The 23,818-nt window shown below is 34.4% G+C and overlaps 1 protein-coding gene and 1 pseudogene across 2 annotated transcripts; both read left to right on the top strand.

The window, feature by feature from the left end:
- The first annotated feature begins 1,279 nt into the window (after positions 1–1,279).
- On the top strand, positions 1,280–15,479 carry LOC123923859 (disease resistance protein RUN1-like). Of its 2 annotated transcripts, XR_006814503.1 has the most exons (6): positions 1,338–2,050; positions 2,129–3,233; positions 3,624–3,899; positions 4,022–4,798; positions 7,423–7,756; positions 14,174–15,479. XR_006814503.1 is itself a non-coding variant. In XM_045976607.1 (5 exons), the coding sequence occupies exons 1-5, from the start codon at positions 1,398–1,400 to the stop codon at positions 6,649–6,651; spliced, it is 3,627 nt and encodes a 1,208-aa protein (XP_045832563.1). In that variant the 5' UTR covers positions 1,280–1,397; the 3' UTR covers positions 6,652–6,872. The 2 variants fall into 2 exon arrangements, 1 of the variants encoding a protein (XP_045832563.1); XM_045976607.1 differs by lacking the exons at positions 7,423–7,756; positions 14,174–15,479 and adding an exon at positions 5,836–6,872 and having other exon boundaries at positions 1,280–2,050.
- On the top strand, positions 12,559–14,072 carry LOC123923860 (annotated as a pseudogene).
- Positions 15,480–23,818: the final 8,339 nt, after the last annotated feature.

The raw sequence follows: 23,818 nt of genomic DNA, 5'->3' as shown, positions 1-23,818 counted from the left end.
ATTATGTTTGAATTTGTTAAATTAAATTCAATATATAAAATGTCAAATTTATTTTTGTGTGAAAAATATTAAATTTATTTATAAATTGTGAATATTGTGAACGAAAAGATGCAAGTGTATATGTTGATAATTGCTAATAAAATGTGTACTACTAGTAGTATTAACTAGGCAGTTGAATTTTAATGTAAATTTTTAGTATAATGTGCAATACAGACTTTGAACTGTGTGCGTGGATTTTAAAACTTCCTCTTTATTACTTTGGTAAACGGAACGCAATGCTGCAGCCTGCAGGTCTTATTGATGATTAATAAAATTTCATTGCTAAAATTGAAAACAAATTGTTATTATTAATGACATTGAAATGAATATTTCTCTACCATTCTTTTGGTGACAATGGTTCATCTCCAATGGTGTAGTACCTATTAGACAATATATAATGGTTCAACATTTTCAACATCACTTTTTCACTTCCCAATACTCCACGTCATTTTCTCTTTCTTCCATCTAATCATTCAACACTCATTTAATTTTTACTCTCTCCAATGGTTTTTTCATTCAATACTCTACCCCACCACTTTCTCTACCCCACCATTTTTATTTCATATTCTTATTTAAATTTATATTTTTGTTTTTATGATTAAGTAAAACTACAATTATCGATTAAAATTAAATTAAAATCATAAACACTTAACAATTTATTTTTTAGTTTTTTTAATAAAAACAAAATTTATTTAAATAATTTATACGACACAAATCATTTTAACTTAATTTAAAATACAACACACAAGTAACGTAATTAGTACGATACAAATAATTTGAAATGCAATACAACACACAAGCAAGATAATTAGTACGATACAAATAATTTAAAATGCGATACACACATAAGCAACGTAATCAGTATTATTGAGATCCATTTCACTAAAAATAAGACTAATACTTGAAGATTAACACTAATATGAAGATAATAATAAGATAATTATAGTGAAAAAATCCGTTTTTTCTTTCTGTGTCCAAGTCAAATGAACCAAGTCTCTATTTAGAGACAACAAAAAATCATGAATTTTGGTAAAAAAATAAAAAATAATTTTGCGATGAAATAATTGAGTTCAAAGTATTAATGTGATAAAAATCCGCCCAGCCAATCAGATTTATACATGTGTCCCTATCTTCTTCTTCTTCTCTCTCCGCGTGATTTTTTTGCCCACTCTCCCTTTCGCGCGTGCATCTCACACGCGTGTTTTGGCCAAATGAAATGAAGCCACGTGTCCCCTCCATTAGGTTCAACATGTGTTGAAAATTTTCAACTCTTCTCTCCTCCACATCATCTTCAACACACTTTCTTCAATCATTCAACACTTTAAACACCGGTTCAACACCACTTTAAACTCCCGCACATGGTCTTAGGGGTACTCAAAAATGTATTTAAGCTTAATAAAAATAAGATAAGATTAAAGAATGCAGATGAGTTGTCTTCCGGTATCCCGATATTAGTCTTTGTTTGTTCAGCATTTGTGCTTTGTCTTGTAATAATCGTTGACTTGATTGAAATCAATCAATCCATCGAAACAATGTCTCCCCCCTCCCCACCCTCCTCCGATCATCCATGGACCTACGACGTGTTCATAAATTTCAGAGGAGAGGATACTCGTAGATCCTTTGTTTCTATTCTCTATGCTGGACTCTCAAACGCCGGAATCCGCACTTTTCTTGACAATGAAGAACTTATAAAGGGAGAGGAGCTGGGACCAGCACTAAAGAAAGCAATAGAAGAGTCTCACATAGCTATTGTTGTTTTGTCAAAGAACTACGCAGAATCTAGCTGGTGTCTTGATGAACTAGTACACATCATGGAATGTCGCGATTATTATGCTCAGGTGGTTATACCCGTATTTTACGATATTGACCCATCGCATGTCCGTAAGCAGACGGGTAATTTTGGAGAAGCCTTGAAAGTCACAGCAAGGAAAAAACAAGATATGCTGTCCGAGTGGAGGACTGCACTCACCCAAGTTGCAAATCTATCGGGCTTCGATGCCACCACTTTCAGGTATTCAATATTTATTTTTATTTTTTTTGGATTATCATAATGGGAGTATTTAATAATTTATGCTCATTCTTACTGAAGGACTGAAACTGAACTCGTAAGTACACTCATTGAGGACATTTTCACAAAACTAGATAACTCATTCTTGTCTATTACTCAATATCCAATTGGATTGGAGTCCCGCGTGCGACAAATTACCAAGTTTATTGATGATCAATCACGTAAAGTCTGTATGATAGGGATATGGGGAATGGGTGGATCCGGGAAAACAACCACGGCTAAAGCTATCTACAATCAAATCCATCGTGGATTTAAGGGTAAAACAAGTTACATTGAAAGTATTCGAGAAGTTTGTGATACTAATAGTAGAGGGATTATTCATTTACAACAACAACTTCTTTTAGATCTACTGAAAGAAAAGAAGGAGATTCATAGCATTGCATTGGGGATAAATTATATTGAGAAAAGACTTCGGGGACAAAAGGCTTTTGTCGTACTTGATGATGTGACCAAGTATGAGCAATTACAAGCCCTGTGTCGAAATCCTAAGCTGTTTGGTTCCGGAAGTGTATTGATTATTACAACTAGAGATTTATCCCTTCTGGATTTACATCAAGTTCATTGTGTCTTCAAAATAAAGGAAATGGATGAAAACCAGTCCCTTCAACTTTTCAGTTGTCATGCTTTTCAAAAACCACGTCCTAAAACAAATTTTAGTGAACTTTCTACAGATGTGGTTGCTTATTGCGGAGGATTACCACTGGCTCTTGAAGTCCTTGGATCTTACTTATATAACAGGACAAAACAAGAATGGAGAAGTGTGCTATCAAAATTAAAGAAGATTCCAAATGATCAAGTGCAAGAGAAACTTAGAATCAGCTATGATGGTTTAAAAGATCATATGGAAAAGGATATATTTCTTGACATATGTTGTTTCTTCATTGGAAAGAACAGAGCTGATGTTACAGAGATACTTAATGGCTGTGGACTTCATGCTGGTATTGGAATAGCTGTCCTCATAGATCGGAGCCTCCTAAAAGTTGGAAAGAATAACAAGCTTCAAATGCATGATTTGCTACGTGACATGGGAAGAGAAATTGTTCGCGAAAGTTCACCAAATAAGGCTGCAAATCAGAGTCGATTGTGGCGTTATGAGGATGTGCTGCATGTTTTGTCAAAAGAAAATGTAAGATATTTTGAGCATCCTATATAATTTTATCAATATCATAAGATTCGATTGTGGCGTTATGAGGATGTGATGCATGTTTTGCTCTCCATAACTGTTGGCTGAAATTATTTGGATGCATGATTTGCATTCTCATGTTCATTATAATTTTTTTAGGCTTCTATATCTCAGTAGTTATGTGACTTATATGTATTATATTTTTTTGAAACATATACACTTATATGTTTACATTCTAGCTATGAAGCACTAACATAAACTCGGACACCAAATTCGACATTTGTATTTACACATCGACAATGGTAATAAATTGAGAAAAAAGAAGTGTCGATACTACCTAGCAAATGATAAACATTTTCCCATACTTTTCTGTCTTTTTGACTTCAAATGCAGGGAACAGAAACTGTTGAGGGATTGATTTTGAAGTTGCAAAGAACAGCCAGAATTAGATTCGGTACTCATGCTTTTCAAGAGATGAAAAATCTGAGGCTTTTAAAACTTGATGGTGTTCACCTCAATGGAGATTATGGGTTAATTTCCAAACAACTGATTTGGATTGATTGGCAACGATCTAACTTCAACTTTGTACCGGATGACTTTTATCAGGGAAATCTAGTTGTTTTTGAATTAAAATATAGCAATGTTAAACAAGTTTGGCAGGAAACCAAGGTAAAATTAATTATAATAACAATTTTTAAAAGCTCAAAGGTTGATCACATTATAATCTGTTGCCACCTTTTCATTTCCCATTTTCTTCTCTAACTTTTAAACAATTACTTATTTACTTGTAGTTGTTGGAGAAGCTAAAAGTACTCAATCTCAGTCATTCCAAGTACTTGAGAAGCACCCCTGACTTTTCAAAATTACCAAATTTAGAAAAACTCATTATGAAGGATTGTCCAAGTTTGTCCGAGGTACACTCGTCCATTGGAGATCTCAAGAACCTCCTTCTGATAAATTTTAGGGACTGTACAAGTCTTGACAATCTCCCGAGAGAGGTGTATCGATTGATATCAGTGAAAACTCTCATTCTTTCTGGTTGTTCAAAGATTGACAAATTGGAAGAAGATATATTGCAAATGGAATCCTTGACAAAACTGATTGCACCAGATATATCTGTAAAAGAAGGTCCTTTTTCAATAGTAAGATTAAAAAGCATTGCATATATATCTCTATGTGGATATGAAGGATTAACACGTGATATTTTTCCTTCTCTCATCAAGTCTTGGATGTCACCAACCAGAAATTCCCTACCCCGTGTTTCTCCATTTGGAGGCAATTCATTGTCTCGAGTTTCCTTGGATATAGTAGAGAGTAATAATATGGGCTATCAATCACCAATGCCTAGCACCCTTACAAAACTTAGAAGTGTTTGTGTTCGATGCCACTCAGAGAATCAACTAACTCAAGAATTAAGAAGATTTCTTGATGATCTATATGATGTGAATTTTATTGAGTTGGAAACATCACATGGAGCACAAAGCTCAAATCTTTCCTTGAGATCACTTGTGATTGGAATGGGAAGTTCCCAAATATTCATGGATACTCTTAAGAAGAGCTTATCAAAGGTTCCTTCTCTATCTTTTCACCTTTACTGATATTTATTACTTCTTCTGTTTCACAATGTGACCCTTTTGAGTTTTGTTTCTTTTTTGTCTCAAATTATTTATCCCTTTAGAATACTCCCTCTGGTCCTTCTTATAAGAGACAGTTGACTTTTTAGATTCATTCAATAATTGATATATTTGGACTACAATATACACCAAATACATAAATGACTCCCGGTTCTCGGTTACGTTCATAAATGACATATAAAACATACTTCCTCCGATCTTTTTTTTTTGGTCAAGTAGCCTAGTAGCTAGAAAATCCACCTTAAAGGTGAATAAGTGGAGTGTCCCGGGTTCGAACACAGGCTCCTGCACATATAGTGCGATGTCCCTACCAACTGAGCTAAGCTCGCGGGGACTTCCTCCGATCTTTTTTATTAGAAACAAAAGTGAAAAAAAAATTGGTCCTTTTTATATGAAACTTTGACCAATTTTTAAATGTATTAGATAGATGTGTAATTTCACTTGTGCCATTATTTATTATGAGAGAGAATATTAAAAATAAGAAAGTTAGTGGAAGTAAGAATAATTAAATAGGGGTATGTATGGAATAAATTTAAGTTTATAGAAGTATTAAATGAAAATAGCTATTTATAATGTGTTTTCTTGAACTTAGTGATTTATGTCTTTTGTTTCTGATAAAAATGACCGGAGGGAATATTAATTTGATGCTTAAAAGGATAATTGAATAATCGTTGAAGGCTTGAAGCTATATATACGAGTTAATGTTCTTTAGATGTCACCCTTCATTAGAAAACAAAGCTTCAAATTGTTGCATATGATGGCTCACAAGTCTTTTATATTCATGAAGAGAGAGAGAGAATGAAGAGAGAGAGAGAGCTTGTAAACGAACATATATCTGTCACGGTTGTTAGTGTGAAAGCTGAGTTGTTGGAAATTGGAAAGGAACTATATTGCCTGTTTTCATTCGATTAACGTCCTTGTATACCATAATTGGAATTACATATATAACTAAGCATATCTTCATGATGTAGGGATTGTCAACCAATTCTAGTGGTTCTTTCCTTCCGGGTAATAATGATCCTTCTTGGTTAGCCTATAAATGCGAAGGATCTTCAGTACATTTCCAAGTGCCTGAGAATGGTGATCGCTGCATGAATGGAATAACTTTATGTGTTCTTTATTCATCAACGTCTGAAAACCTGGCAAATGAATGTATCACTTGTGTCTTGATCATTAATTACACACAATTCACTATTCAGATCTACAAGCGAGACACAATAATGTCGTTTAATGATGAAGATTGGCAAGGTGTTATATCAAATTTAGGAGTTGACGACAATGTGGAGATTTATGTAGCTGTTGGTCGTGGATTGAAGGTTGAGGAGACGACTGTCTATCTAATATATGATCAGCCAAATGATATGGAAATTGAACCATCAATTACGGTGCATGTTGAGCCTTATATTGATGCAGAAATGGAGCCGTTACATGATGTGGAAGTGCAACCATCACTTACTCTAGAACTGGAGCAAACACCTGAAATGGAAGTGCAAACATCACCTGATGGGAAAATTGAGCCATCAATTACTGTGGAAGTTGAGCCATCTAGGGGTGCAGAAATGGAGCCTTTACATGAAGTGAAAGTGCAACCATCACCTAATGTGGAAACAGAGTCATCACCTGGAATGGAAGCACAAACATCACTTGATGTGAAAATTGAACCATCACTTATTGTCAAGAATGGGCCATTACTACAGACAAATAGAAAAATCTTCATAAGACGTGCAAAGAGAGTTAGAGAATGTTTATTTTCTTTTTGGAGTAAGTTAGAGAATGTTTCTGCTTGAACCAGAGTTGAGATCTCATCTGGAGCATCCCTTTGTCCTAATACGGGATTCCCTTGTATGTGTTTTGTAATACTTTTCTGGGAGGGTAGATAGACAATGCTTATGCTTGTTGTTGTTGTTGTTGTTGTTTGTTTCAATTAATGTAGTTATGAAAATTTTGTTGAAAATATATTAGGATCATTATATTTATTGTGGTACGGAGATATTAAACGAGTTTGGGCTTTATGCTGATATCGGAATATCCGTACTCATAGATCAGAACCTCTTAAAAGTTGAAAAGAATAACAAACTTCAAATGCATGATTTGATACAAGAACGAGGGAAGTGGAATTGTTCGTCAAAATTCAGCCTGGAAAGCGTAATCGATTGTTGTTCCATGAGGATGTATGTCATGTTTTGAAAAATATATGCAGTAGGAACTTTCTCTACATACAATTTGAAACTGTATTTTCTCTTCATAAATATTGGCTGAAAATTTCCTTTCTCTATCTTTGCATTCTCATGCTCATTACAAGTGTGCTTAAGCCGCACCTCTGGACTTTAGCTGTCATCACTTTCTGCAAAGAAAACGAAAAAACAATTATCTTCTTGCATACCTCTCTAGTTTACCACCTTTTCATTTTCCATACCTCTAGTTTTTCTCTTAAACAATTATCTTCTTGCAGTTGATGGAGAAGATAAAAATTGTCAATTTCAGTCATTCCAAGTACCCGATGTTTATTCTTGTTGATATGAAGGATTATGACATGATGTTTATCCTTTTTTCATCAGGTTTTGGATGTCACCAACAATGAATTCCTTACCTTTTGGGGGCATGCCATTGTCTCTGGTTTCCTTGGACGTAGAGAATAATAATTTGGATTTGGGATATCTGTTGCCCAAGCTTAACAGCCTTTCCGAACTTAGAAGTTTTCGGGTACAATGCCACTCAAAGGGTCAACTAAAACGAGAATTAAGAAGATTTCTTGATGATCTATATGATGCAAATTTTACTGAACTGGAAACATGAGACACGTCACAAATCTCTGTTCTTTCTTTTATATCACTTTTGATTGGAATGGAAAGTTACACAGTCATCAATATTCTTGGCAAAAGCATATCACAGGTTCCTTCTCTATCTTCTCACCTTTGCTATTCATTTTTATTAATATATCATAGAATGAATTTTGGTTTGCATATTTTTGCTTTTAATAGTAAAGATTCTTGAAGATATGAATATATTTAAGTATATATATCAGATAAACTATTATAAATGCTAAGATCAGACTGTGTAACATAGAAGGAAATGGATTTTTAGATAGTTATATGCGTTTTACTTTTTCTACATAGTATTCTTTTTATCTTGATCTCCATTATCTTTTTTTTTTTAATGTTTTTTACATTTGCTTTTTCTCATATTCTTTTTCGTCTACATACAGACGTTTAACTTGAAAAGGTTGATTGAATAATTGTTTAAGTTATATGATGTGAATGGTACATTGGATAGTGTAGAAAATAATAAGTGAATACTATTATGTGTTATTCCTCAGCTCAAGGCTGGTTTAAATAGGAAGAGTACAAACATAAAAGGAAATAATAGATAAGCTTAGAATCTCCTAGAAATAACAAACTAGGAAACTAAATATTTTCCAACACCCCCCCTCAAGTTGGTGCATAGATATCTGTCATGCCCAACTTGCCGATCAAATGCTCAAAGGTGGGTCTTGCCAAACTTTTGGTTAAGATATCTGCAGTTTGCTGACTCGAAGTTACAAAAGGTAGACATATGATTCCGGCATCTAACTTCTCTTTTATGAAATGTCGATCGATCTCAATATGCTTGGTTCTGTCATGTTGAACTGGGTTATGAGCTATGCTAATAGCGGCTTTACTGTCAGAGTATAATTTCAATGGAAGCTCAAATTTCATCTTAAGCTCTTCTAGGACTCTGTGGATCCATAATCCTTCACATATACCTTGAGCCATAGCTCTAAACTCAGCTTCTGCACTACTTCTTGCTACAACTCCTTGTTTCTTGCTCCTCCATGTCACAAGATTACCCCAAACATAGGCACAATATCCAGAGGTTGATCTTCTATCAGTAATCGAACCTGCCCAATCAGCATCGGTAAAGATAGACACATTCCTTTCACTAGTCTTCTTAAAAAATAATCCCTTTCCAGGATTTGCTTTCAAATATCGCAGTATCCTATAGACTGCCTCAAGATGTTCTTCAAAAGGAGAATGCATAAACTGACTTACTACACTAACCGAGAAAGCAATGTCAGGTCTAGTGTGTGACAAATAAATCAGTTTCCCAACCAATCTCTGGTACCTTCCAGTATCAACAGGAACACTACCTTCTTCCCAAAGTTTTGCATTAGGATCCATGGGAGTATCTGCTGGTCGACATCCACTCATTCATGTTTCTTTCAATAAATCTAGAATGTATTTTTGTTGGGAAACTACAATACCATCTTTTGATCGAGCAACCTCCATACCAAGAAAATATCTCATGGATCCCAGGTCCTTGATTTCAAAGTCTAATGCTAATTTCTCTTTTACTCTTGCCATTTCAACTATATCATCTCCAGTAAGGACGATATCATCAACATAAACAATTAGGACAGCAATTTTTCCATCTTGTGAGAACTTTGTGAACAAGGTGTGGTCAGCTTGTCCTTGAATGTACCCTTGTTTCTTCATGGAATAAGTGAATTTTTCAAACCAAGCTCTAGGAGACTGCTTTAATCCATACAAAGACTTATTTAGTTTGCATACATTTGATCCAAACTTGTCTTCAAAGCCAGGAGGAATGTCCATATATACTTCTTCTTCTAAATCACCATTGAGAAAAGCATTCTTAACATCCAACTGATGTAGGGGCCAATCTAAGTTAGCAGCAAGAGACAAGAGAATTCTGACAGTGTTCAATTTTGCAACAGGAGCAAAAGTCTCCGAGTAGTCTATACCATAGGTTTGAGTAAAACCCTTAGCCACCAATCGAGCCTTGTACCTTTCGATTGACCCATCTGAATTATACTTCACAGTAAACACCCATTTGCATCCAACCGTCTTCTTGCCATCCGGTAGTGTCATAACACTCCAGGTTTTGTTCTTTTCAAGAGCTTTCATCTCCTCAAGTACAGCTTCCCTCCACTTTGGAACTTCTAGAGCAACCTGTACATTTTTTGGAATCTCTACACTAGACAATTTTGAGGTGAAGGCAGAAAAAGACGAAGACAAATTTGAATATGATATAAAATTGGACAATGGGTATTTAGTGCAAGATCTAACAGGTTTTCTAACAGCCACAGGATCATCGATATCAGGATACAAAATACGACTCTCAGAAACAGAGATAGACTTACCTTTTCTTTTTTTAGGAAGTTGATCATCCCCCGGTTCAGATTCATGACAGTGTTGAGATGTGGACTCATCACTTTCTTTGTGATTCTTTCTCACAAAAACCTTTCCTTTCCAAGTCTTGTTTCCTGCTTCAAACCTATTATCTTTATATGACTCATTATTTTGTGGCATTTCAATTAGATCACCATTATCATCGTTTTCAAGATTCTCATTGTTTTCTTCATGAGAAAATTTAGGCTCAGATTCACCAAGTTCACTACTCATAACAGGAGTAGGATTAGATAAAGAATCATGACCATTTTTTGTTGGTGCAGAAGTATAAGTCTTAGAACTTTGTGATACCGGCAAAGATAAATTATTAAAAAAACTCATGTCCTCAGTTTGAAACGAATCTTCATTTAAATTCCCCCCCTGAAGATGCGTGTCAAAAAAAGGTTTGTTTTCAAAGAATGTAACATCCATGGTGACAAACATTTTCTGGTTTTTTGGATCAAAACATTTATATCCCTTCTGGGTTGGAGAATACCCAACAAAAACACATTTTATAGCACGCGGTTCGAGTTTGCTAATATTCTTATGTTCATGAACAAATGCAGTGCAACCAAAGATTTTTAAGGTAAAATCGTTTGAAACACGATAATTAGGAAAACATTTTTTGAAAATATGAATTGGAGTTTGAAAATTAAGAACTTTGGAGGGCACTCTGTTAATTAAGTATGCAGCAGTTAAAACTGCTTCACCCCACAAATAATTTGGTACTTTACTTGCGAAAAGTAAAGCTCTAGCCACCTCCAACAAGTGCCTATTTTTCCTTTCTGCAACTCCATTTTGTTGGGGAGTGTTAGGACATGAACTTTGATGCACAATTCCATTTTCACGAAAAAAATCACTCAACATTGTGTTAAAATATTCTTTGCCGTTATCACTTCTAAATACTTGAATATTTGTTTGAAATTGATTTTGCACCATTTTAACAAAATCTTTTACGGCCTGACAAACGTCAGATTTCCCCTTTAACAAGTACACCCAACAAACTCTTGAGTGATCATCTATAAATGTGATAAACCATTTTTTATGAGAAAGTGTACTCGTTCGGTTAGGGCCCCAAACATCACTGTGAATAACAGAAAAAGGTTTTGATGGTTTGTAGGGCTGTAATGGAAAATGAGAACGATGATGTTTTGCAAATTCACATGCTTCACATTTAAACAAGGACAAATCCTTATTACGAAATAACTCAGGAAATAAGTGTTTTAAATAAGGAAAACTAGGATGACCTAATCGTGAATGACATAACATAACATCATCATTATTATTATTCAGAACTAAAAAAGATTCAAAGCATGAACTTATTGGTTTGGAAGGTAGTTGTGATTCAGGTTCAATGTCGAAGTAGTAGAGTCCTCCACTCTCCTTAGCACTACCAATCATCTTCCCCGAGTTCAAATCCTGAAAAACACAATGAGTACGGAAAAAATTAGTTTGACAATTTCTATCTTGGGCTAATTTACTGACAGACATGAGACTACAAGATAGATTTGGGACATGAAGAACATCTTTAAGGGTTAGACTTGGAGACAACACAACCGAACCTTTACCCGCAATGGCTGAAAAGGATCCATCCGCAATTTTTATTTTATGGTTACCTGCACATGGACTATAAGAAGAAAACAAAGTAGAATCACCTGTCATGTGATCACTTGCACCAGAATCTACTATCCAAGCACAACTAGGACTGACACTAAAAAGGGCAGAAGTACCTTTTGAGGCAACAGAGCCAGAAAGAGTGTTAGATTCAAGAATTTTGTACAGTCTGTCTAGTTGTTCCATCGTGAATGAAAGCTGAATTGAAGAAGATTGTTGCTCTTGATCAGAATTACTGGCTTGGAATGTATGACCATCACCTCCACCTTTGTTCTTCCGATTTGAAGGTCGCGGAAGACCATGTAATTTCCAACATTGAAAAATAGTATGTCCCAAACGATGACAATATTTGCATTCACGACGGTATTTGAAAGTGGATGATCGTCGTCGAGAATAAAAAAACGTCATAATTAATAATCTTAGCCAAGTAGTACCGGAAGCAGCAAAGAAAAAAGTAACGCCGGTGAACAGTACACACGAACAGTAATTCCGTGAACAGTGCACGTGAACAGTGTCGTCGGTGAGCAGTACCGCTGGATGAACAGTGCCGTATGAACAGTACCGCGGGTGAACAGTGCCGCACAAAATCAGTTGTCGTGGTCGGATTGTAAACACGACGGCGGCTAGGGTTTTGCGGAAGCGAGACCCCCAAAATCGGGAGCTCTCGATACCATGTAGAAAATAATAAGTGAATACTATTATGTGTTATTCCTCAGCTCAAGGCTGGTTTAAATAGGAAGAGTACAAACATAAAAGGAAATAATAGATAAGCTTAGAATCTCCTTGAAATAACAAACTAGGAAACTAAATATTTTCCAACAGATAGTACTACAACGTATATAACTACAATCTCACAAGAACTAAGCAACTAGATAACTTCTCTATAAAGTGTCGGTATATCTGTTCATTCCTCGCATATCATTAGGAACCAGAATGGTATGTCTACACACTTTGCTCGAAAACAAAGCTTCGAGAAATTGTTGCGTGAGGTTGACTTGCAGCCCTTTAATACTGATGAAGTGATTTACTTGCGAAAATCGATCGTGTGAAAATAGGAAACAAACTATTCTACATTTTGACAACTGTTACATTTCTAATGTTTCAAAGAGAAAGTAGCTGAAAGGAAGAAAATGACAGAACTTTCTAAGATGTCGATATTAGGCCTCATATATACTATCAAAGGAAGGGAATAAAATTAGCAAGTAATGTGCCAGTGGGGCTAGTTAATAAAAATTAAAATTTTGAATACTCAGATAATCGACAAAAAGAAGTTATCTTGAAAGTTACTGTAACAAAAAAATACTCATATAATCGATAAAAAGAAGTTATCTTGTCCGAGTGGAGGAACACACTCAATGCAGCTGCAAATCTATCTGGGATGCCAACTGTTACAGGTAATCAATATTATTCGAGAATAAATCCAATTTTTATTGAACTTATTTTATAATTTATGCTCATTCTTTGTCATTGTAACTATTATTACCAAAGGACGGAAGGTGAACAGATACAGAGTATTCTTGCATGGATTTTGGTACAAGTAGATGTCTCGTTGTTGTCTATTACTGAATATCCTATTGGACTGGAATCCCGGGTGCAAAAGATTACCAAGTTTATTAATGATCAATCAAGAAAACTCTGTATGATAGGGATATGGGGAATGGGTGGATCTGGGAAAACAACCACGGCCAAAGCTATCTACAGTCGAATCCATTGTAGATTCCAGGGTAGAACAAGTTTCATTGGAAGTATTCGAGAAGTTTGTGATAATAATAGTAAAGGGATTATTCATTTGCAGCAACAACTTCTTTCTGATGTCCTGAAAATACAGCAGTACATTCATAGCATTGCATTGGGGATAACTAAGATTTAGACAAGACTTCGGGGGCAAAAGGCTTTCATCGTACTCGATGATGTGTCCAAGTCTGAGCAATTAAAAGCCCTGTGTGGAAATGCTATGTTGTTCGGTTCAGGAAGTGTATTGATTATTACAACTAGAGATGTATGCCTACTCAATTCACTTAAAGTTGACTATATGTTTTCACAATGATGGAAATGGACAAAAATCAGTCCCTTGAGCTTTTCAGCTTGCATGCGTTTAGGCAAAAGAGTCCTAGGAAAGATTTTAACAAATTCTCTAGAAATGTAGTTGCTTATTGCGGAGGATTACCATTGGCTCTTGAAGTCCTCGGATCTTACTTATTTGAGAGGACAGAACAAGAATGGAAAAGTGCACTATCAAAATTAAAGAAAAAATCTCAACCCAACTCACAAAATTTTCAAGCTAGATCATAAACACAAACATTTTGTTGGTACATTTAATAGAGATATTTATTTTAAAAATCATGACTTCCTTTGCTAGTAAATTGTACATTGTCTTCATGTTCCTTTGTCTTGCCCTTCTCCTTATTTTCACATGGGGTATAAATTAACTAACCAACCTATATTTATTCTCTTGTGTTTCTTCAATTCTAAGCCTTATTTAAGTTCTTAATTTACTTTATTAATTATTATTTTTTCTTTTTATGTGTAGAGGTGGAAGCAGAACTTTGTTCATGGAAAAGTAAGACATGGTCAGGGCCTTGTTCTAGAAGCTTGGACTGTAAATCTTAATGTGGATAACTACCGTAACAGATATATGTTATTCTCATGGTTCTTGGTGCCCTCTATTTTGAGCTTGTTCTTGATTCCAAAGGTGCTCTAGCTTCTCTTTCACAAAACACTTAAAATCATCATCAAGGCTGAAATCCGTTGACCTGTACACCAGAAACTTAAAAAAACAGTGATCTGAAGTAAAATGATGAAACTAACAACAACACATAGATCTAATGTATTCCACCAAATATAGTCGTAACAGTTTTATAGCATCAAACCTTGTCTAGTTAAGCAATCATGAGGTCCACAATAATGAGAAATGGAAACTCTTGCCAAAATTTCAGAAAAACTTTAATTGAAACAAACAACACGACATAGATCTCATTTGTGTGTATAAAACATAAAGATTGTTTATCCTCCCTCTCAGAAAAATATTACAGAACACATACAATGGAATCCCGTATTAGGACAAAGGGGTGCCCAATAAAAAATTGATAAGATCTCAATTATGGTTCGAGCATAAACATTCTCCCACTCTCTTTGCAAGTCTTGTAAAGATTTTTTTATTTGGCTTCGGTAATGGTTCATTCTTGACATCAGGTGATGGTTGCACTTGCCCTTGCACTTGCACTTGCACCTCCACTTCAAGTATTGGTTCAACTTCCATAGCAGTTGACTCATATTGTTGGGAATTGCCTTTTAAAACGTGAAAAAACTCAAATCTGCTGTTTTTTGTGCCTCGGGCGAAAAATCCGTGCCTCGGGCTGAAAATTTCAGCAGGAAAAGAGGCAAGGTTCTGTTTTCGTGCCTCGGGCGAAAAACTCGTGCCTCAGGCGAAAATTTCGCAGGCTTATATATATGTCACGTTTTTTTGGTATGATGTGAGGAGAAATTAGGGTTTCTTTATCCAACATCAATCTAGGATCAAAAGGGGTTCCTTTTGGGTATATTCTAGGGTTGGAGAAGTGTTTCTAACACCTTGTAATCACTTATCATTGAAATCTCTTGGTCACGGGAAGAGATTTGAGAAAATGGTAGAATTAGGGTTGAAGTCTAATTCTTGTAACTCTTTTGTAATGAATCTTTGTAATGAAGAAGGAAGTTTGATAGTGGATTGGAGGGTCTCTCTCCCCTAGAATAGGTCGGTTTTGACTGAACTGAGTAAACAATCTTCATTGTGTCTTTTATCGTCTTTTGGTAGTTCTAGCTTTTGTTGATTTATTGATTATTGCTCATCCATTTTATTTTGGTTGCTTCAATTCATTTGTCCCACGCATCAAAAGTATTATTGGTGTGATTTTCGATCCGAATTCACAACACATATATTAGATAGACGCCTGTCTCCTTAACCGTCAATCCATGCCCGAAAATCTTCATCATTAAACGACATTATTGTCTCTCGCTTGTAAATCTGGATAGTGTATTTTGTGTAGTTGCTGATCAAGTGTTCTCAAGTGAGACATTCAGTTGCCATGTTCTCAAGTGTTGATGAATAAACAACACATAAAGTAATTCGTTTCATTCCACAATCACTATCCACAGGCACTTGAAAAATATACTGAAGGCCCTACACATGTATATGCAAACCAAGAAGGATAATTGTCACCCGGAAGGAAAGAATCAATAGAATCATTGGTTCTCAATTCCCTCTTCGTTATTTATGTAATTATGCTATTTAAATGGACATTTTGTGCATTTATACTATCATTACAGATTCCATAGAAGGATGTTTAATATAATAAAAGTGTACTGCCTACACAAATATTGACAAGGAAACCGATTGAAAGAAAATAGCCAATAGTTTTGTAATACGAATGAATAATCGTACCTTATTTTTTAAAAGAATCAAAGATTTGGGAAGGGGTGAGTACACAATTTGATCTTGAATGAAGAACAAGAGAAATAATTACTTGATAATGGTGCAACTTTGAATTTGGTAGACATACAAAATTCAGTTGTTATTATTTTAACAAAAAGATCAAATAGTTAAATTAAAACAATTAGTGAGCTTTATGGTTGACCATTAATAATATGGTTCATCTCATACATTTAACATTAAAAATTAACTGAGAGAACATTTTTCACTAATAGGAATAAACTTAAGGACCAAAATGTAACGTTTATTAAGGACCTCCTCATTAGAGACTAGAGGGTTCATACTCTTTGGGAGTGCAACGTCTGTGCAGACTACTTAGCTAAGATTTGAGCTTGCAATCCTGAAACTTATTCTCTTATGGCAATGCCATTATAGCAATGCCGCTAGACGGAATGAGTCTTCTTCTGCTTGCAGATGCCGGTGGAACTCTATTTTCTAAATAATTCTTCCTTTTTTAGTCTTTTCTTTCTTTCTCATCTTGTACAAAAAAAAACATGTAAACTAAGATATGTATTTGATTGAGATTTCAAAGAATTTTAAAAGACTTTTTAATGAAAAAATAATCTTGTAGTATTCAATGAAGACAATTAAGATTTTTTTTTAGGGTATCAAAATCAGTGGGTATTCAATTGAGATTTTTTATGACTTTAAAAATGTTTTTAGATATTCAAAAGTAGGAGTATATTGATTTTGATGGATTCTTTTGTGGAATGCATTTTGAAAGATTTTTTTTGTTGAAAATATATAAATACTTTTGTAATCTAACAATCCCACTCAAATCCTCAAGACTTTTTTTTTTCTAGCCATAAGATTGGTGTTCACGTTCTTTCTTTTACAACTTCCTATACTTTTCAATCATCTTCTGTAACAGGTAAATAGATTCTAGGGACGAAACCGATAGAATCGAGTCTCAAAGTAGGAATTCTAATATATTGAGTAGAATTCGGTACAAATGAGATTATGTAAACATAAATGAGAGAGTTTTGATGTTTGAGAGAAGAAGATAATTGTTCATTCATTGATTGTCAAAATGAGACACAAGACCTTTAAATACAACCCTAAGGATAAAAATGTAAAATGACATAAAATAAACTATTATTTAAAATAAACTAATATCCCAATATCCTAATACTTATATCCTAATACTTATTCTTATTTCCTGTTACAATACCCTCCCCTTCAACCATCCTTGTCCTCAAGGATGAAAATTTCTAGTACCATGCTTGGGAGGTAAAGTCTTCCATTTGAGCAGAGCTAAAGGAGCATGAACACTTCCCCTTTCAATCATTTTCCTATGTAGAATAGCCACAACAAAATCAACATTAGCAGCCAACTTTCGAAATCCATGCTTTGGAAGCCAATTCTTCAACTTGGTTAAAACTTTAGGAGCATGAAAAATACCCTTGTAGATCATCTTCCTGTGCAAAACAATCACTAGTACCACATGATGAAGGAACATTAGAGATCCTTTAGTTAAGGGATAGGAATTGGTATAAAGACATGTCGTGCTTAGCTTCAAAATAAGAGGACTATAAATTGCAAAACAACCACTTTGCCACATGCTTTTTTTATTAGCCAAGCCAATTTCTGTTGGATGACAACTGCAAAAACATATATTAAGCTGAGAGCACTGTTGGAAGCTTGTTGCCAAGTTAACCACATGTGAGTTTAATCTGTGGTTTACCCATAAAGCAAGTACTGTAAATGCAAAGAATTCTCCAACCTCTACACAACCAATTTTGGAGCTACATATCATTTTCACATAACCCTTTAAAGCTACAAGGTAAACTTCAGAGGTTAATTTGAACACATTTCCATAAATTGAGTTACTTATCATCTTCAAAGCATTGCCCAAAGCAAACAAGACATGCACCAATTCTATTGCAATAAGAGCAACATCTTCAACTAAATTTGCATGCCTGTAATCTGAAATGGTTGCAGTATAGACAACTTGGACTAGTGCACTAAATTTTGGCCATCTCACAGTGTTTACAAATGCCAAATGTGACAGACAAACAATTGCTCCAAAACACCTAAAGGACTTATACTCTCCAAGTGCTTTTAACCAAGATTCTTTCAACATATTTTCAGGTACAATACCCTTCAAATTGTGGAACTCAAAGTGATTATTCAACAGAAAATGGTATGCCAAAGTGACATCTTCATAGGCTTTTGACCAATCATCGACTCCTACATCAACTTCCTTTGTTATGATATATAATTGTGTAGTCCAAATATCCTCTTCGTAAGTAAATATTCTGAACATGGACAACAATATCCATAGCATGAAGACAATGATAAATGATTTGGCAAAACCTATCCATTCCTTTTTTGTAAATTGAGTGAAAATTGTATTGAAATAAATCCCTTCAAAATAATCATCAACATGAAGTATGGGCAAAACAAAAGCTACATTGTGGTAAGAAGCAACAATTTCTCTAATAATAGTATGCTTGGTGGAATCTACTGGAAGACATGAGTTGGAGTATAAACCCACTTGAAATCTCAAATGAGTATGCCTTTCAAAATTCAAAAATTTCAAAGAGCACAAATACCTCATGATGAGTAAGATGTAAGTGTAATTAGGAGGAACAATATGCACGATATTACATTCTTTGGACAATTCAAATTTAACAACTTCAAGCCTCCTGTAAGCGCACCTACTAGTGATGACCTTGCAAATAACCACTAGACTCATTGGCATTTCATCAAACAATTGGAGGACAGTTAGCGACATTGGAAACAAATGCAAATATGAATATTGAATTGCTGCGATATGCTCAGTGGTGGTAAATAGATGGAGTGACGGTGTCCGAAAGGCAACATTATCAGGGGGTTTCGGTGGTGGATATGGCACCGTGGCTGACCGAACCCAAGGCGGTATCGACCCACCGGGATCGAAACATTGAAGGTTGCTGAAGCTTAGATATACAAATTGTGCAGGAATACATATTGTGTTAGATAGAAGCAGTTGAAATTTCTCTGTACTCGAGTGTTTCAGATCGAATTCCAATAATTGTTGTTGTGATGATGAAACAACTGACCCAACTAGAAAATTGCAAGAAGAGATTGAAATACCTTTTGGCAATTGTACAATGAGTGGTATGGGGGATGAAATAGTTGAGTGTTGTTGGTTCACCGATGTGGAATTCAACGGCTTCACGGGCATTTGATCAAACACTTGGAGTGTCGTGGTTAGAACGGCGTTACTGTCGCTTAAGAAAGAAGAATCGTTGTCAGTACTCTTCATATCTGAAACTGGATTTGGGACAGTGTTGTCTTCAACTTGCAATTGCTCTTCATGTAGCCCTGTGTAAACCCTTGACCCATCAATTCTACTTAAATCCTGCGTGAGAACTTCACTTTCTGGTTTCACTTCCTCGTGTTTCACTTCCTCGTGTTGTTCTTTGTGTGGTTCTTCGGTGTTGTTTGCTACATGGCCACACACCTGCTTTCGCAGAGCTTCATGTTCCGATTCAGATTCTTCGTCTTCATCCTTCATTACTATCTGAATATTTTTATGATGCCACAATTGATGTTCAAAAGTAAAAGGTTTATCACATATGAAGCATAAACCCATTTCCATCTTGTCTTCCACATCAAGTGCATTCAAAATTTTCACCAATTTGTATTTTGGACCCATAATGCGCGATGAATCGAAGGCTCAAGATACCAATTGTAACAGGTAAATAGATTCTAGGGACGAAACCGATAGAATCGAGTCTCAAAGTAGGAATTCTAATATATTGAGTAGAATTCGGTACAAATGAGATTATGTAAACATAAATGAGAGAGTTTTGATATCTGAGAGAAGAAGATAATTGTTCATTCATTGATTGTCAAAATGAGACACAAGACCTTTAAATACAACCCTAAGGATAAAAATGTAAAATGATATAAAATAAACTATTATTTAAAATAAGAGTAATGCTATATAAAGCGAAAATATTTTCGCAAATTTCCACGAACCGCTTGAATATCCTCTCTTTTATCCGCTTGAATAGAGACCCACCCTTCATCAGAATTTATCAATATTCACTTCTCTAAATTGGCTCATCGCTCCTATAAGCACATATTAGAACAAACAATACCAGATTTTACACACACAAAGATTTAACTACACCAAATATGTTTCAAGATTTCAAGGAACAAATAGGATCAAAACAGAGAGAGTTCACGATACTTGTAATCATAAATGTTTTAATTCAAGAAAAACTCAAAACAATTCCAATTTTTAATCACTCGTAAATCGGAAATTGGTTCTTATTACAAACCAGTAGAGTTTGTTAGGCAGATCAGCAACAATTTCTTCATCTTTTTTATGTTGTTTTTAATTCCGAACCATATTTACACTTGTCTTTGAAGAAGAAGCCTTCATTTTGTAATCGTAGAGTTGGCAATTTTAGTGATAAAAATGAGTTTATCCTGATTAAAAAAAACCAGGAGCTTTACTTGATGAATGTTTAGTGAGAAGAGATAGGTAATGTTGAAGAGATATGAAAATTAGAAGAAAATAAAAAACAAGCATAGGAGCGTTGGACAAAGAATGATAGAAACATAAATTGGAGACACGTCATTCGCGATGAGGCTTCGTGATAAATAATTCGCTGTATGTAGCATTTTCCTTAAAATAAACTAATATCCCAATATCCTAATACTTATATCCTAATACTTATTCTTATTTCCTGTTACATCTTCTTGAATGATCGCCATTCAAGAATTAACAGGTTGAACCATTCACAATTATGAATCATAAAAATTAACACTTTGATGAAAATGAAAACAACTATGAATCATATAAAAATAAAAAAAATAGTGATTGTGTTTTTTTTTTATAAGCAAAAAATGAATTATAAGGAGTACAAAGGGTACTCAACCCTTATGTTGAAGTACAAAAGTAAGTATATTTTTATCGTCACCACAGGGACTGATGCGATATCGATGCCGTTCAACAATTAATATAATTTCAAGTAAAGTGGTTTCAAAGATGTTTGATTACGAAAACGTGCGAAAACATAAAAGTAGTAATGATGAGTACGTTGACAGAGAGATTAAATTGATGGGATTAAACTTCAACTACTCATTCATACATATTTCCTTAATCAGTTACATATATTCAAGCTACTTATCAATATCATCACGTATTTACTCATCGAACGTTTCCGTCCCCAGATAACGTCGAGAAATCTATTAAACCTATCAAACCTCGATCCCTCGGGTGCTTAATCGATCCAATAGCATTAAGTTTCAATACTTTAAGTGAATATTAAATCTAAGTCTATTCCTAGATCTTAGCTTTTAATAGATGTTATCATAGAGCAAGATTCAAAACATATATTCCTATACCATTTAAATCCAAAGATGAAAACAATAACAACAATGATAACATCAATATTGATTTGTAACTAGAATATATATATATATATATATATATATATATATATATATATATATATATATATATATATATATATATATATATATATATATATATATATATATATGGGGGCTGCTAACTTAGACCCAGTTGGGTCTAAATTAGCAAAGTGCACCTTTTCAGTTGGACCAAAATACCCATTCTTTTTAATTAATTAACCAAATTACCATCAATGGACGCGGATCCAGTGTCGCGCGCGTACCGCAGGACCATGGTTACAGGCCGTTGATTTCCATCAGACAGCCAAGATCTGATCTCATCAAGACTGTCTGATCAATCAGACATCCCAGATCATCCGAATCCATCAGATTCCAGCGCGTGTACCACACTGGATTACACCCTGGAGAGAAGAATCTACTTTTTAAAAGCAGGACACGTGTCGCTGTCTGATTGGCTGGGCGTGATTTTTTTCCATTTAATACTTTGAACTCAATTATTTCGTTGTAAATTAATTTTTTATTTTTTTTTATACCAAAATTCATAATTTTTTTTTCTCTACAAATAGAGACTTGGTTCGTTTGATTTGGACACAGAAAAAAAAACTCAATTTTTCACTACCTTAATCTCATTTTTCACTACCTTACATCAACTCACTGAAACCATTCTACCAGGAAAATGGTTTCAGATTACAACTCTCTGAAACCATTATACCAGATAAATGGTTTCAGAAGCAAACACAATTAATAAATTACTCACTGAAACCATTCTACCAGTAAAATAGTTTCAGAGTACAACTATGTGCAACCATTCTACAAGCTAAATGGTTTCAGAAGCAAATAACTAATAATCAACTTACTGAAACCATTCTACCAGCAAAATGGTTTCAGATTACAACTCTCTGAAACCATTGTACCAGATAAATGGTTTCAGAAGCAAACACAATTAATAAATTACTCATTGAAACCATTCTATCAGTAAAATGGTTTCAGAATACAACTATGTGCAACCATTCTACCAGTAAAATGGTTTCAGAAGCAAACATTAGTTTTTAATTACCGTTTTATCTCATTTAATTAACTAAAAATAGTTTCAGGTCTCCAAAAATTTCATAAAATATACCAAAAGTTCCAGAATATTATCTACTATTTTCCTGGTATAATGGTTTCAGTGAGTTGGTTGAGTGGTTGCGTGTTAAATTACAACACACAAGTAACGTATTTAGTAGACAAAAAATGAGATTAAGGTAGTGAAAAATTGCATTTTTTTTCGGTGTCTAAATCAAACGAACCAAGTCTCTATTTGTAGAAAAAAAAATTATGAATTTTGGTATAAAAAATAAAAATAAAAAATTAATTTACAACGAAATAATTGAGTTCAAAGTATTAAATGAACAAAAATCACGTCCAGCCAACCATTGTGTGACACGTGTCCTACTTTTAAAAAGTAAATTTTTCTCTCTCCAGGGTGTAATCCAGTGTGGCGCACGCGCTGGAATCTGATGGATCAGGATGATCTGGGCTGTCGGATTGATCAGACAGTCTTGATGAGATCAGATATTGGCTGTCTGATGGAAATCAACGGTCTGTAACCATGGTCCTTCGGTACGCGCGCGACACTGGATCCGCGTCTATTAATGGGTATTTTGGTTAATTAATTAAAAAGAATGGGTATTTTGGTCCAATTGAAAAGGTGCACCTTGCTAACTTAGACCTAACTAGGGTCTAAGTTAGAAAACCCCTATATATATATATATATATATATATATATATATAGGGGAGGGATCAAATTACACGGGTGTAACATTTGAGTAATGTTACACTGCTCAATAACGCTTCAACGAATACAAATTTTACAAAATCCACCGTTGGATTGAAAGTTTATATCATTTAGATCATCCATGTTCAATTTTACAAAAATCTAAAATCGTTTGATATGTTATTAAGACCGATCAAGATTAACGTTTTATGTGTTTTTATTGAATACCGTTAAGTTTGATCAATCTCAATAACATATCAAATGATTTTAGATTTTTATAGAATTGAACATGAATGATCTATCTGATATAAACTTTCAATCCAACGGTGGATTTTGTAAAATTTGTATTTGTTGAAGCGTTATTGAGCGGTGTAACATTACTCAAATGTTACACCGGTGTAATTTGATCTCTCCCCATATATATATATATATATATATATATATATATATATATATATATATATATATATATATATAACACCATGATCAAGATAAATACATACTAATAAACTAATTTACATTTAATCCCAACAACAAGAGAAATTAGTTACCCATATTCATGAGAACGAACTTTA

Source organism: Trifolium pratense, linkage group LG4 (genome assembly GCF_020283565.1).
Source record: "Trifolium pratense cultivar HEN17-A07 linkage group LG4, ARS_RC_1.1, whole genome shotgun sequence".
In the NCBI taxonomy this organism is placed as follows: domain Eukaryota; kingdom Viridiplantae; phylum Streptophyta; class Magnoliopsida; order Fabales; family Fabaceae; genus Trifolium; species Trifolium pratense.
The sequence above is the reverse complement of the archived record's forward strand: the minus strand, read 5'-3'. Positions and strand labels throughout refer to the sequence as shown.